Source organism: Prionailurus bengalensis, chromosome C1 (genome assembly GCF_016509475.1).
Source record: "Prionailurus bengalensis isolate Pbe53 chromosome C1, Fcat_Pben_1.1_paternal_pri, whole genome shotgun sequence".
Lineage (NCBI taxonomy): Eukaryota > Metazoa > Chordata > Mammalia > Carnivora > Felidae > Prionailurus > Prionailurus bengalensis.
Genome location: NC_057345.1, coordinates 132,796,096 through 132,811,937, shown reverse-complemented (window position 1 = coordinate 132,811,937; position 15,842 = coordinate 132,796,096). Strand labels below are relative to the sequence as shown.

At 33.1% G+C, this 15,842-nt stretch overlaps 1 protein-coding gene across 1 annotated transcript in view; it reads left to right on the top strand.

The window, feature by feature from the left end:
• Positions 1-15,842, top strand: part of LRP1B (LDL receptor related protein 1B) — a 1,901,338-nt gene that overhangs the window by 1,225,685 nt on the left and 659,811 nt on the right. Inside the window, exon 22 of the mRNA XM_043576625.1 lies at positions 11,158-11,358. Within this exon, the coding sequence (XP_043432560.1) occupies positions 11,158-11,358 (201 nt within the window). The remainder of the gene's footprint in view (positions 1-11,157; positions 11,359-15,842) is intronic.

The window sequence follows — 15,842 nt, the reverse complement described above, 5'->3', positions numbered from 1 at the left end:
ATACCCCAATTCTTTGGTATCATTTTTAAAAAGACCAACTACTAGAAAAGTTAGCAAAATTCAAAATGAAGTATAAAAGGCCCTTAGACAAGTGAAAAGACAATCACCCTCACCCATCAGAGAGTCAGATCTATATTGGGATTGGATGTTTTTTCAAAAGCAGATTGGTGATTATTAACAAAACCAATAATATCCTATGTTGGTGAGAGTAGATGAAGTACACACTGATGTCAGTGAATATTGATGAACCTCTATGGAAAGTTATTTGGTAATATATCTAGGTGTTAAAATGTGAATACAATTTCACTCACAATGCCACCTCTAAGACTTTATCCTACAAATACACTTAATTCACTGGAGGAGTGACATGTACAAAGGTATTCATTTAGATACTATTTTTTAAATATTTAATAAGGGGTTTAATAAGCTTAAGTCAGTAAATATATTACCTGTATACCAAATAATTGACAATTTACAGAACATATTCTCCATACACAAAAGTCAAATTAGAAATCAGCACTCAAATACTAGAAAGCCATGAGTCTGAAAACTAAAATTACACTTCAAAATAATCAACAGATTAATAAATCTTAATACGTATATGTAAATATTTAGAACTGAATGACATGGGATATACTGTACAATTAAATTTGTGTGAAAACTTTTTTTCAGCAGACTCAATTTTTAGAAAAGTTTTATGTTCACAGCAAAAGTGAGAGAAAAGAACACATACCCCATGTCATATATAACCCCTGTTATATGTGCCCCATATACCTCCTGTTATTCCTACACGTACAGCTTCCTTTACTAACAGTATCCCACAACAGAATGGCTTATTACAGTCGATGAACCTGCATTCCTACACTGACACATCATTATCACCCAAAGTCCACAATTTACATTAGGATTTGCTCTTGGTGTTGTACAAACTGTGGATTTTGACAAATGTGCAATGATGTGCCATGTGCCCCCAAGGTATCATACGGAATGGTTTCGCTGCCCTAATAATCCTCTGTATTCTGCCTGTTTACACTCCCTTTACCCCAACCCCAGGCAACCACTGATGTTTTTACTGCCTCTGTAGTTTTACTGTTTCTAAATATGATGTAGTTGGGATCATTAGTATATATCCTTTTCAGCCTGGCTTTTTCTTCTTTCACTAAGTAACATGCATTTAATTTTCCTCCCTGTCTCTTCATGACTTGAGAGCTCATTTGTTTTTAGCAATGAATAAATTACATTTTCTGGATATACCACAATTTTTTAATCCATTCATCTACTTTTGAAAGATAGCTTGGTTGCTCCAAGTTTTGGCAATTATGATACAAACATGTGCATATAGGTTTTTGTGAAGACATCCCATGGAGCATGGTTGCTGGATCATATGGTAAAAGTGGGTTTTGTTTTGTAAGAAACTGCCGTACTGCCTTCTACGGTGGCTGTACAATTTTTTCTTCCCGATAGTAACGAATGAGGAGTTCCTCACCAGTATTTGCTATGTTTTGGATTTTCACCATTTTAATTATAGCAGGATTCTTGCACAGAGAGTCATAATACCTAGGCTTCTCTTTCCAGGAAGCAACTTTATTCGTGTTGGTACGGCTCCGTTGGGTTTTTACAGAAGAACTGAGCCCCGAACACCACGTGGCATAGTTTTTTTTTTTTTAATGTATTTTCTATTTCTTTGTCTCCCATATATGGTATCACACAAACCTGCAGTCTGATTACGTGATCTCATGTTACAAGGTCATGAGGGATGTTGTCACGTACATGTATAGCCAGGTTGCCTTGAGGTTTGTTTGTTTGTTTTTTTTTTTTCTTTCCTTAGGGAGGGGACTTACCACATAATAGGTGTATAGTAATATTTCACTGTTGTTTTAATTTGTATTTCCTTAATGATAGATGATTTTGATCATCTTTTATATTGCTATTTCACTAAATTGTTTCTAATAACTCAATGTTACAAAAAACCTAAATAGGCCAAAATAGGGCACTAGATACAAACATTATGGTATATCCATACCTTGCAGCAACTTCAAAGATGGGAAATCACTGTAATACGTGGACATGGACATTTCTGGTGATTAAGTGTCAAGTAAAAAGTAAAGGAAAACAATAGAGGGCATAGTATGTAACTTTTTTTATAGAACAGAAGTATATTTTTAACAGTAAAGCATATTTGTAGAATTCGTAAGAACTTCTCAATATTTGTCTCTGAATAGGGGGAATGGATGACTAGAGAAAAGAAGTGAGACAGTTTATACTTGTACAGTCTCCTCTTACGATTGACTGTCTTTAAATTGGGGGCTGACCCATATAACTCTTACTCTAGATTCCATTGGAAAAGGCAACATAGGTTTTCAAGTCAAGCCCCAGGGAAGTGTTAAGAGTTGAGGATTAAATGCTCTTTAGCAAAAGTATGTAACAAAACTCACTGGCACACATGGGGATTTAACTCTGACATTGGTTTCATAAACAGCTTGCTCTGTGCTGATCCTCTGTGTAATGAAAATCCTCTGGGGGTTTCTGTGAATGGCAAAGTGTTACTCTTTTCCATGATTACATTGTTTTGTTTTCCTTCCCCATTGTTGTCTCAGTAGTAACAAAGTGAAATGGTTAATTTAATCATTATTTAAAAGCAATCTGAATAATTAGGACCAAACATTTCCTACAGTGGAATAGTGATTTTATTGAAATTATATGATGAATTGCATATGCAGAATTTCTAAATACAGCACTTTCCTCTCTATCCCCCATCTATAACCAACCTTATAGAATTGTTTTATTTATTTTTGATGAAAACAATGTGGTGAGCTCTCCACTGTCTATGTGTTCTAGAGCTAGTAAAATACTTAGCATATTGCTTCTTATGAAACTTAGATAATTCTCTTTTGATTCTCCCATTGGCAGTTTTGAACATGTTGTTGTATTCTATCTATTTTTTTCTCTTCAATCCTATATGTGAAGAAGAAAATATTTTTGCTCAGAGGACTTTCTTTAATATTAATTTTTATTCTTCTCTATAAAATGCCTAGTCCAATAACCTCAGAAACATTTTTATTAATTTTATTAAAATTTCCTATCTTCCTCCTTCTCTTCAACAAATAATCTTTTGTGGTGTACCTAGTTGTCTTACTTATCATTCATTTATTCATTCACCTTTTGCAATCTAACACCCTATCTCAACCTTTGATGGAAATTGCTGTTTTGGTGTTCACCAGGGGTTATTTCACAGTCCATACTCTTCTGTGTCTTGAGTCCTCCTCTTCCATTCAGTAACGTGAGTTCAGATAAATTGCTAAACCTCTAAGTTTCAATTTTCTAATCTGTAAAATGATGATGTTGATAATGATATAATAATAATAGTAATAATAATTAGAATAGAACATACAGTAAGTGCCTATTACACAATATGATCTTGATGAATGATACTTTGATTATTTTTTTAAGATTTTTAAATATATTTTTAAGTATTCTCTACACCCACTGCGGGGCTTGAACCCACAACCCTGAGATCAGGGTCACCTGCTTCACTGACTGAGCTAGTCAGGCACCCCAACCTTTGACTAATACTGCACTTTGATCTCTTTCTCTGTAACATTTGACCTTTTTCTGCAGGGTCAAAATGTCCTGTCCTTGAAACCTTTCTTATGAAGTCTTATATTGGTTGTCCTCTATTCACTTACCATTTATATTCTCTTTTTTTAGTTCACTTTTCCATGCCTGCCTCTTAGATTTAAGTTAAAAAATACTTCTTGAATGCCTAAAATGTTTCAGAAATTGTGGAGATTTTTCTCTTAATTTCTTTGTTTTGCTCCTTCTCATCTTTCTGCAAAGAAGGTATCCACAGGTATCTTTCTGTTCCCAAAGTTTTAACTATCACTTCTAGATAAATGTCTCCCAAATCTCCGTCACTGGAAATCACTCCATGCTTCAAACCTGTTGTTTTCCTATGCTATGCTGCACATCTCACTTTTTCTCTGAAGTCAGAAATTTTTCCGCATTTCTCTATTTTTTTTTTTTTTTTTTTTTAGAAATATCTTCGGGGCCTCTGGGTGGCTCAGTCAGTTAAGCATCTGAGTCTTGATTTCGGCTCAGGTTGTGATCTCATGGTTCGTGGGTTTGAGCCCTACATCGGGTTCTGTGCTAAGAGAGTGAGGCCTGCTTGGGATTCTCTCTCCCTCTCCTTCTTTCTCTTTTCCTCCCCTGCTTGTGCTTTCTCTCTCTATCTCTCCCAAAATAAATAAATATATAGATAGATAATAAAATAAACTTTTAAAATTTTTTTTAAATTTTTAAAAATTTTAAAAATTTAAAAATTGCAACTAAAAACCTAAACTTTAGGGGCGCCTGGGTGACACAGTTGGTTAAGCGTCCGACTTCAGCCAGGTCACGATCTCGCGGTCCGTGGGTTCGAGCCCCGCATCAGGCTCTGGGCTGATGGCTCGGAGCCTGGAGCCTGTTTCCGATTCTGTGTCTCCCTCTCTCTCTGCCCCTCCCCCGTTCATGCTCTGTCTCTCTCTGTCCCAAAAATAAATAAACGTTGAAAAAAAAAATTAAAAAAAAAAAACCTAAACTTTAAACATCCTTCAAGCCTCTTCAAATTCTCCAATCTTCTAGGATAAAAAAAGAAACGTCTTCAATTTCCTAAACATTTGGATTTAAAACAGAAAGTACCTTTAGATATTCTAACTTGTAATCATTTTTCAGGTCCTATTGAATCTACCTCTACAATTTCTCTACCATCACCCATTCCACTCTTTCCACTCACGTATCATAGCGTATGATAAGCCTTTATTATCTGTCACTTAGACCACTGTGTGGGCTACTCTGTCTTTCCCTAACAATAATTAGCTTCAATCCATTCTACACACAGCTTTGGCTCCCTCTTACCTCATAAACTGACCTGAGTACATACTTTCTCAAAATCTTTCAGTGGTCCTCCATTTTTATAAGAATATGAGACACTTCATGAATTAACCATCAACATTTCATAAACTGTGACTTCAAACTACCTTATTATTGCTTCTGGAGCAAGTCCCGCCCTTTCTTGACTTTATGAATTGACATAGGAATTGCATGTTATGCGTGGATTAGATTCAGCAAATAAAGCTAAAACACCATGTATTCAAAATGGCCATTGAAAATCAACTATTACACTCAGTATATGTGGTTCTGTGTATATAGTTCTGATAAAAATCTGTACATATAACTGTGCTATTAAGAAACTTTTAGCATAAAGTAAAGAATATATATGCAAAATTGTTACAGTGTTTTCCCTCATAAATGGAAAGAAGACCAAATTAAGAAAGAATTGATTTACCTCCACCCCCATGCCCTGACATATTCCTGTTGAGTAGCAAGAGTAATCAGTGTGCTATTAAATTATCTCTCTCTTTCTGTTTTACTTGCTTTTTGTTTTGCAGAGTGTATATATTTGAACATTAAAACTGTACACTTGAGGCAGCTGTCTATATGAATTGTTTTTCTGTTTCCATATGTAATATTCACTGCCACACTTCAAAACCTTTCCCAATAACATCTCAGTAAATCTTTTTTTTTTTTTCAAACCAGTCCTATATATTTTCTGTTTCTGAAATTCTATCACACTCTCTGATTTCTATATGGCTGTTCTTGTTCTGTTTTTATATGCTCAATAGTAGAACGTTTATCAGTACTAGACTTATTACTCCACAAGGTCAGAAAATTGTCTTTCCTATCTTTCTACATCGTTCAGTAGCTAGGCAAACACATTATACTCAAAAATAATTACTGAATTGAATTGAAGCCAAATATTGTTAGAGAAATAGATAAATGTGTATGTAGTATTGAAGGTTAGTAGTATAATTTTTTATTTAAAGATTGCAATTCAAAGACCAGTATTCAAAAAGACATTCTGTTATTGAGAAAATCCACTTGGATGTTCTCAATGATTCATTGCTCTTCATTCCCATATTCTTAATATTAACTGCCAATTAGATCCCAGGATAGCAATTATTCTTTTATAACATATAATGTCTTTTATTAAGATAAAAATATATCAAGCATTTTACAAAATGATAAATCTATTTTTTTAATGGACAAAACAGTTTAACAGAGAAAGAGAAACTCTAGAATTGATCATATAAATTTATTTTGGGAAATCATCACATTTTCTAATGATTCCAGAAACTCTTAGTTTCCCTATATGTGTTGACTCTGTGCTGGCTTTTATCCTAAACTGTATATTTCAAGGTAACATAAATAAAACAGTCCTTATAATATCCTGAGTGTGTGTGTGTGTGCATGTGTGTATGTGTGTTTATGTTTGCACATGTGTGTGATTTCTCTAATTGTCATGATACCAAGATGATGATTGTTATTTCTGTTGTTGCTACTTTGTTACTTGGCTACTGTTATTCTCTTTGCTCAGAGGGCAAAACTACAATTTCCATAACATTCATGTACACATAGTAATCAAGTTTAAAACATTATAAGTAGATCAGAAAAGATTATGTAAAACTCAGTAATAAACTCCTAATATTATTTTCAGCATGTAATATATTTTTAAAGTATAATTAGTAAAGGCAAAGTAATTGACTTAGTTATTTGAACTTAAGTATGAACATTATAAATTATTTTTAAAGATTTGGGGTTTTTAGAATATTGGATATTTATAATTTCTATCACACATTTTAATATTACTAATCTGTATTTCATTTTTGTAATACAAATTTTCCCTAAGTCTCAAGGTTCTTATATATAAAGGAGGAATCTTAAATTAGAAATCTGTAATATTTATTCTTTCAAAATATTGCACCCAATGATGACTATGTAAGGATTTGTCTTAATAAGAATCAGGTAAAAATCAACATTCTTTAAGCATACTTACTGAGATCATTTGCTGTTAGGTTTTACTGATAAACTTGTATACCCTCTTACCTACATTTTTGTAAGAATTAAAACCAAATTAAAACCAAACAAATAAGAATGGGAGAAGCAATTACATTTCAAACCTCCCCTACAAAATTGGAGAGAGGAGAGAGCTATTTAAATTTGTAAGTTTTATCTAAGAAATGTAACCATATGTGTTTATGTATCTGGTAGCATAATCTGAGTTAAAATTAATACTCATTTGAATACGATTTTTCTTTACCTTTTCCAGGCAACATTTAGATCATGAATAGCAAATAGGTTTTACTGCTGTTCTGACTCTAAAAGATTGATAATGGTTTATGGACAGGTTTTTTGAAACAATTCTAAGGTTATGCTGGAGTCAGTGGTTAAGAATATCATGATGGATTAGTGATATCTCGGGGCGGGGGGGGGACAACAGCAATAGAAATTACTGCATTACTCTTGAGCTCTCCTTTCATTCTATGGTACTTTCAGATGAATGCCTACAATTTAATACTTAAGTACAGAATGCCATACTTTAGACTAAAATTATATGTTATGCATCGACTTTGTCTTGCTAACTAGATTATAAACTCCTTGGTGGCAGGGAATGGTTCTTAGGATTTTCTTATATTTCCTATAATTCCAAGGGAAGTGTAAGTCACAGAGCAACCTCAACATAGAATTTTCATAAAATACATTCGTAGAAACTATCAAATTTTATGGCACATGTATGTACATTTTATCACCATCATTTTAAAAATGAGCTAAGTTTTGTTTTTGGTTTTGTTTTTGTTTTTGGACTAGTTATGCAGAAATATGGTAGAAGGGAAATAAATAGCACAAAAGGATTCATTGAAAAATCCTGCTCTCCGATTCTAGATTTCCTGTACCTCTTCCTCACCAGAGGCAATGACTGTTAGCTATTACGTAACCTCCCCCAGAAAGAACTCAGAGACAAACCTGTCTATATGGGTATACTGATATGTGTATGGAAATATAGTCCTAGATAAATATATTTTACCATGCAAGAAAACACTAGATTTTGTGCCTTTTTTATTGGTAAGTTTTGGAGATTGTTTTATATTAGGCAGGATTGTCTCATCCTTTTTCACTCAAGCGTACAACTTCAATGTGTGGATCCATTGTAAGTGATGTCACCAGTCTTGCAATTTTGATTTAAGTTTTTGTCAGTCTTTTGCTAATATATACAAAGTGGCAGCACATGCTTTTGTATAGGACCTTTGTGCATTTGGGCAAATGTATTAATGAAAAGAATTCTAAAATTAAAATTACTGTGATGAAGAGTTGCTGCACTTTTTATTTGCTGGAATTCATAATATTTCCCTACAGACAGATTGCCCCAGTTTGCAGACTCATCAACATTGGGGATGTTACACCCTTGTTAAATCTATCCTTGTATTGTCCAATTTTTTCATCTAAACCAATCTGGTAGAGGAAAAAAAGGTATCAAATTGCCATTTTAGCTTACCTCATATTGAAAGGTATTTTTGATCATCTTATGTTTGTAAGTCATTATTGATTCATTGTGAATCTTGCACTTGTATTGGTATATTCATCTTTATCTTATTTATTTGTAAGATCCCTTTTGTATTTAAAAAAATGTCCTTTTTTCCAAATAAAATATTTTTTCTGGTTTACCACTTTGTGTTGAATTTGTGTATGGATTATATTGTTGCAATGTGGAATCAAAAATATTGATGAAATTGAGTTTATCAATTTGTCCTTTATGTTTTCTGGATTTGTGTAATGAACATTTCAAGTTTTTGTTATCTTAATATCTATCTTATTCTAGAACATGTGTGTATTTATCATTGTTATTATGAAATGCTTACTTCTTTGCTATACTGAGAATATATTTTAATGTAAGGATCAAGTATTAGCTTTATTTTTTTTTCTCCAGATGGCTAAGCAATGTTCCTAACATCATCAAACTTGTATTTCCATTATCTCTACTATTCGAACAGCCAATTTTATATATTGAAACTATATACTATGTAAATGATTGTTATATATCTATCCTCTTCAGTTGTTGATATCTTGATTGATATTCTGTTAAAAATATTTTGAGTACTGTTATTTCAAAATACTTCTAAACGGTTGGCATTAACAGTTCCTACATCAATTATCCTCTTTTTTTGAAGACTCCAATGATATTTGCAATTTTATTTCTTATAGGTTTGTAATAATATTCCTATTTTATTGGGATTGTATTAATCTGGGGACAAATAACTTTACGGGAACAAATCTTCTCCAAAACCAAACTATATCTTTATCTAAGGCTTCTTTTGGGTTTCTTTGAAGACTCTTAAATTTTTTTCATATAAATTCTATACAATTCTGGTGTCGTTTAGCCCAAATACTATATTTTATGGTGGATTTTTAAATCCATCTTTTTTTCTACTATAGTCTGTTTTTAGGTATGAAATCTATGGACTTTTTGTATAATATTTGAAACTAGCTGTCAAATTTTTTGAATTCTTAGTTTCTTACAGTTCTTAATTCATTTTTATTGATTTTATAATTATATGATTATATTAACTGCATGTAATGATACACTTCTAATTTTATACCTCATTTATTTCTGTTATCTAATTATATTAGGTAGTCTTTCCAAAACAATATAAATAATATCATTAGTTTTATTGATGATGTTAAGTCAAAAATTTATAATGTCTCCATTTACATTAAATTGATCAGTGAAATATCCATCATTTTCTATTTTAAGAATATTTTCATCTATAATTAATGTTGATTATGAAATGCATTTATATTAACTATGAAACTTATAATTTGTGTTCTTTTCTTATTTGACCTAATAGTATAGAAACTTATTTATATATTTCTACAAATACAAAATCCTTTCACCAATACTTTAATTACTTTAAGGTTGAAGCAGACTTCTGAATATATAAAGACTCTTTGACATGTGCAGTCTAATATTTTTCATTTTTTTTTCATTTTCCCTATTCATTTTATGAATTGTGGGTATATAGTCTGCTAATAATTAGCATTTATCTTCAGGTACATTTTTAATTCACACTATACCTTAATATTGCATAATCCAGAAAAGATAAATTAGAAGAAAAATGTAGACCTTCTGGAAAGGAGGAATAATTTATATTAAGAAAAAAAAAGGTTTACATAGACAGTGGTTTTTGCTTTCTATGTATTTCATATTAATTTTTAAAAGCTGGCTAAACATTAATCATTTTTCTTTCAAAGTCAATAAAGAAAAACATATTTCCATAAAATCTGTATATATTTAGTACCTTAGCTACTAAAATATTTGATAACACTTATGTCCTTTTATGAGAGGGAATATACATATCTAGTTATGAGGAGGAGTTGAGGTCCTAAGCTTATAAATATAAACAGAAGGACATTTCCTCCTGTGGAATAAAATATTTGCTTAAATTTAGGGTTGCAAAAGACTGATAACGTTTGCCAGAATTTAGGATTCTGAAAGGGACTTAAATACAAATGTTTGTATAAACTTTTTTTTTTAATTTTTTTTTCAACGTTTATTTATTTTTGGGACAGAGAGAGACAGAGCATGAACGGGGGAGGGGCAGAGAGAGAGGGAGACACAGAATCGGAAACAGGCTCCAGGCTCTGAGCCATCAGCCCAGAGCCCTACGCGGGGCTCGAACTCCCGGACCGCGAGATCGTGACCTGGCTGAAGTCGGACGCCTAACCGACTGCGTCACCCAGGCGCCCCTGTATAAACTTTTTTTTAAAGTATTATAATTAAACTTTCAATTAGTCACAGAATATTTTTTTAATTTTTTAAAAATCTTTATTTTTGAGAGAGAGAGAGAGACAGACAGACAGAGCATGAGCAGGGGAGGGGCAGAGAGAGGGGGAGACAGAGAAGCTGAAGCAGGCTCCAGGCTCTGAGCTGTCAGCACAGAGCCGAACTTGGGGCTCGAAGTAATGGACAGTGAGATCATGACCTGAGCCGAAGTCAGAGGCTTAACCAACTGAGCCACCCAGGTGCCCCACAGAATATTTTTTTAAAATAGGGTCAGACAATAACTTGAAAGCAAGGAAAATATTACGGCTTTAATGCTAAGATCATTTTAACAAGTAGGGCAAGAGCTGTTCAAATGCCTTCATTAAAATAAATTGTCAAACTATCAGCCAATACATTTCTTGCTGATAGCAAGTACTTCTTCTGACTAAAGACAGTGGTGAGTACTCATTATTACAGTGACTTAATTGCAACAATCAAATGGATGATGTTTCTGTTTCCTTAAGGGAGATGCATCAACAAAGCATGGATATGTGATGGAGATATCGATTGTGAAGATCAGTCAGATGAAGATGACTGTGACAGTTTTTTATGTGGACCACCCAAATACCCTTGTGCTAATGACACTTCAGCCTGCTTACAGCCAGAGAAACTCTGCAATGGGAGAAGGGATTGTCCTGATGGGTCTGATGAAGGCGATCTCTGCGGTATTGCATGTTTCACTGATGTGCTTCTCTGTGGATACTAGAAATGTTTAGTCCACTTGCTGATAATTATTATAGTGGCATACCTTCCTTCCATTTATTTCCTTTACATATAACTTTTAGCGTTGAACCCTATCTCTTTTTCAGGGACTATAAATCTATTAAAAGTTTTTAAAATATGATCAAAAATTTCACAAATAAAGCAGAAAAGGTTGGCTTGTATCCAACCAACTTAATTATATAGTTGAGCTCATCATTTAGATCTCTGAATGGTTAGTATTATTTCCACAATTAAACTGATTATTTTTTGTCATTCAGGACAAAAGAACCTTCTTATTACTGACCTATGGGATGCAGTTTACTACCAGCCAATGGATTTATCATACCTTCTAATTCTTACAATAGAAGTGTTAAAAAAGAGGAAAGGGAGAGATTGAGTCATGGAATCAATTGAATATTATTCAAGTTTATAAAATTTTCTCTGAAATTTTTAGTCCTCTTGCAATAGCTTTCTTTGGTATGCTTTATCTAGTTAAAATGATGATTTCAATCTGATAGATAGCTTTTGAACTTTGAAATCACTTTTGACTAGTTGTCTTTTTATACCGACCAGAACATGTAAAGAAAATTACATTTCCTTCTCTGTGGGGAGATCAGACATTTAGCAAGGAGTTTTTCAAAATATGTTTTCTAGATAATACTGAAGGTGACATCAATAGAGTAATGAAGAATTTACAGAATGATAACAATAATGAGATGACTGGGGACTGTGAGAAAATGACTTTAGGAAATGATGAAGCTTCCTAATTGAAAATAGAAAAGACAACTACATTTAAGCTTAATGTTATCATATTTTGATCTGAATTAAACATTAGTAGAATACTGAGTGATACAGAAAAATTTATTATGTTTTAAATTTATGTGATAAATGTCATTTCTTCCAAAAAGTCTGTGATTCTGTAAAATAATCTTGAAACAGTAAATGCAACAGTCTTCATTCAGTGATGCTAAATTTAAACTAGATGTTTCAACCCCCACCCACACTCCCCCTCCAAAAAAACCCCACTGAGATTAAATAACAAATACAGGGTGACAGATTTAGTTTATCTGTATTTACTTCTTCTCCCAGCTTTTTCTCCTTTATGAAGGAGATTGGTGGATTGAAGTATCTCTTGTATTACAAAATGTGAGGTTTGCTCGTGAAGGTTGTAAGAGGAATTCTGAAAGAAGAAAACTATCAATACTCTTAAAATTGAGAATATGTAAATATAGAAGAAGAGAGACTTTAGCAGGTTTAAATTCACTTCTTCAGTTCTTCAATTAACTCACCTAGGCAGGTAACTTAATTTCTGGAAATGTCAGATTCCTCATAACAAAAAGGAGATGATGATATTTATAGGAAGTGATAGTAATAATGCCAGGTGCTCTAAAAGTATTGAAAGAAATTAGTGCTTTTCCACCTTTTTTCACCCTTCAGGTCAAATGAAGTAAAAAAAAAAAAGATGAAGAAGAGAAAATATAGTCATTAAGAAAAATGAGAAGAATATTATGAAAACACAGCCTTATTTTCCTATCCTCTGCTCTCTAAATTAGTATTATAAAAGAGCATTGGAGATTTCTTCTGAATTTATTTCTTTGTCTACTTCAAAACAGAAAATTAATTCTTGCTTTTAAGTCACTATATTCATCAACTTAGGAATCTTGCTCAAACATTTCAAAAGATTACAGGAGTGAAAGAGTTTACAATAAAGTTGGGTGTGGACGTATCAAAGAAGATAAAAAAGACATTTCTATCCTGCTTTTAGCACTATGGCATAATGAAGTCATATACTCTCCCCTTCATGAGGTGAAGTTGGAGGAAAGTTAGGGAAATGAAAAAAAAATCAAATGATGCTCAAAGGATTGAATTGCCTTATATGGTCCTCCTTTCCCTATCTTCTTTCACATGTACCTTTGTATTATAGCTCAGTATATGTATCCTTATAGGCAATATTGGTACCTGTAGAGAAATGGCACCTTGGTCTCTTATTTTCAAGGCCCATGCCTATCAGTCGTAGGGTAGATCCTGTCTAGCTGGACAGGGTTTTTGGTTTATGAGTTTTGTATCATAATGAGCATAATGGACATTTACCCAGTGGACATAAGAAAATATATATACCCAGTGATTTAACTTTAAATAATGGGCATGGGTTGACTAGTAGCTAGGGAATATATTTTCTGAGAGAGATACCCAAAGCTGAAAGAGTTGTGTGTGTGTGTGTGTGTTTTTTAAACCATTTGGTATAGATGATTAAAATGTAGGTTTTTCCTCTTCATGTCTATTCCTTCCAAATAGTTGTATTCATAAAAGCTATTTTTTGTTTGTTTGTTTTTAAAGTTTGTTTGTTTGTTTGTTTGTTTGTTTAGAACATGGGAGGGGCAGAGAGAAAGGGGGAGAGAGAGAGAATCCTAGAAGGGCTTGAACTCAGAAAAGGTGAGATCATGACCTGAGCCTAAATCAAGAGTCAGATGTTTAACCAACTGAGCCATCCAGGTGCCCCTCAAAAAAAGCTGTTTTTCTTTTAATCCTCCCATACCCCGTCCCCTGTTAAAGAGGAAATAGGAGTGATTCGTGTCCTGTTCCTCAATACATGTAAAATTTGTACAAAAATATCTTGCATGAAAATGACTTGGTAATCTATAGACTTAATACTTGGGTAATTGCCTGAAATGGAAAAATCCTATCCTTTGGGTAGCAAGGTGTTTTTTGCTTTGTTTTGTTCCCTCCAAATAAATCTGATTTATAAAGCAAATGATAACAAACAAACAAACAAAACAGAAAAGGAGCACTCAGTAAAATAAGTCTCCTAATCCTAGTGAAGAGATTATTTTCTCAGGGAGATTTTCAAATGACTTCAAGGGGAAAGGTATATGCATTTAGAAAGCAAATGAGAAAAATCTTGAATCATTCAAGAACAAAGTTAACTGTTGATCCTTACTATAAAGATATGTCAAAGATGAACCAAGCTGGACACTAGCTGAAGTGATAAGGATAGATTTTATTCAGCATTAACTATTGCAATGGGAAAGAATATTCAGCGTGAACTGAAATCACTGAAACAAAAGACTAGAGGCATTTTGAAGGCTGGAGTCTGCTAAGGGAAAGGCACCTGGGAAGCGGTAAGGTGGCTGGTCCCTGTGACTGAGTCATCTGGTTTTGTTAATTGGTGCTTATCCCAGAGGAGAAATACATTTCTCAGATCTTTGACTTGAGACAGTGGTACAAGTCAGAACAAGGTGCACACAACTGGGAACAAGAGTGAGAGAGTTATCTGCTTGAATGTTTGCATTTCAAAGATATTTCTCAGGTCCTTAAGAAGACAGTTCTGGTGGTGGAAGATTTGCATCTTAAAGGTGAAGAAAAAGGACTTATACTCACAAGCCTTCTAAAGTAACTGTTCTAAAATGGGGTTCGGGGACCTATCTGCCTACCACCAGGTTTTGTCTGGAACAAAAAGTAAACTCTCCTGGTAGCATAGAGCTTCCTTAAGCAGGCACTTTAATCAGGGCTGGCGTCCTGCTAGGGAGGCTTCCTGAGTTGTTAGAAACTATGCTAGTGTTTTTTGGAGTCTCTTCTTCTGTGGTTGGAGGGGTATGGTTGGGGAGGAAAGTAGAATTGAAATTATTTGTACTAAGGAACTGCAGTTTTTATAAGCCATTGTTGAAGACTAGTCGAACAGAGGGCTCTGAAGAAACTGACTAGAGTTAGGTCAACGAGAAATTCTTTTTTAGGTAATAAAAAATGTGAAAGAAAGTTGCAGGATTTGATGACAGGTTTAGGGTGAAGGAGGAATTAACAAGGGACTAGCCAAACAAATATATTTATATATTTATTATATTTATATATTCAATTTTAGATTTATAATTTAGATTTATTATAATATATATAATATATTTATATATTCAATTTTAGATTTCAATGTAAATTTTATTTTTTTAAATCTATGACTTAATTCCACACATAGCATCAGAAAGAGACATTTCAGTACTACAAGAACAGTCATATTGGAAATAAACTACAAGAATTGTAACAATTGTTTCTCACCTGCTGGGTATGATGACTTTTCTTTGCCATAATTCTCTTGAAAAAGAATGTCAATTGAACAAAAATGGGGCAAATACTTTAAAATGACTATTGTTTTGAAATGATTACGATTGTAGATGAGCAAACATATTTGGAGGAGCTAAATGAATCTATTTTTTTTCTTCTAAAATAATACTAAACTTGAATTCTTAGCAAAATTAGTTAATATAACATCTTCCTTTTCTTATTACTGTAACCTTTCATGGTGGCAAATAGTATGAAGAATAGTTGATCCATATAGAACTTTAGGAAATGCAGAAAATATTTTTAAAGTGTTATATTTAAGCTCAATTTTTGAACTAGATACATTTTCATAGACAGCTGGAAACATTTGAGGTATATAAGTAAATGTTACCGCAGTTTG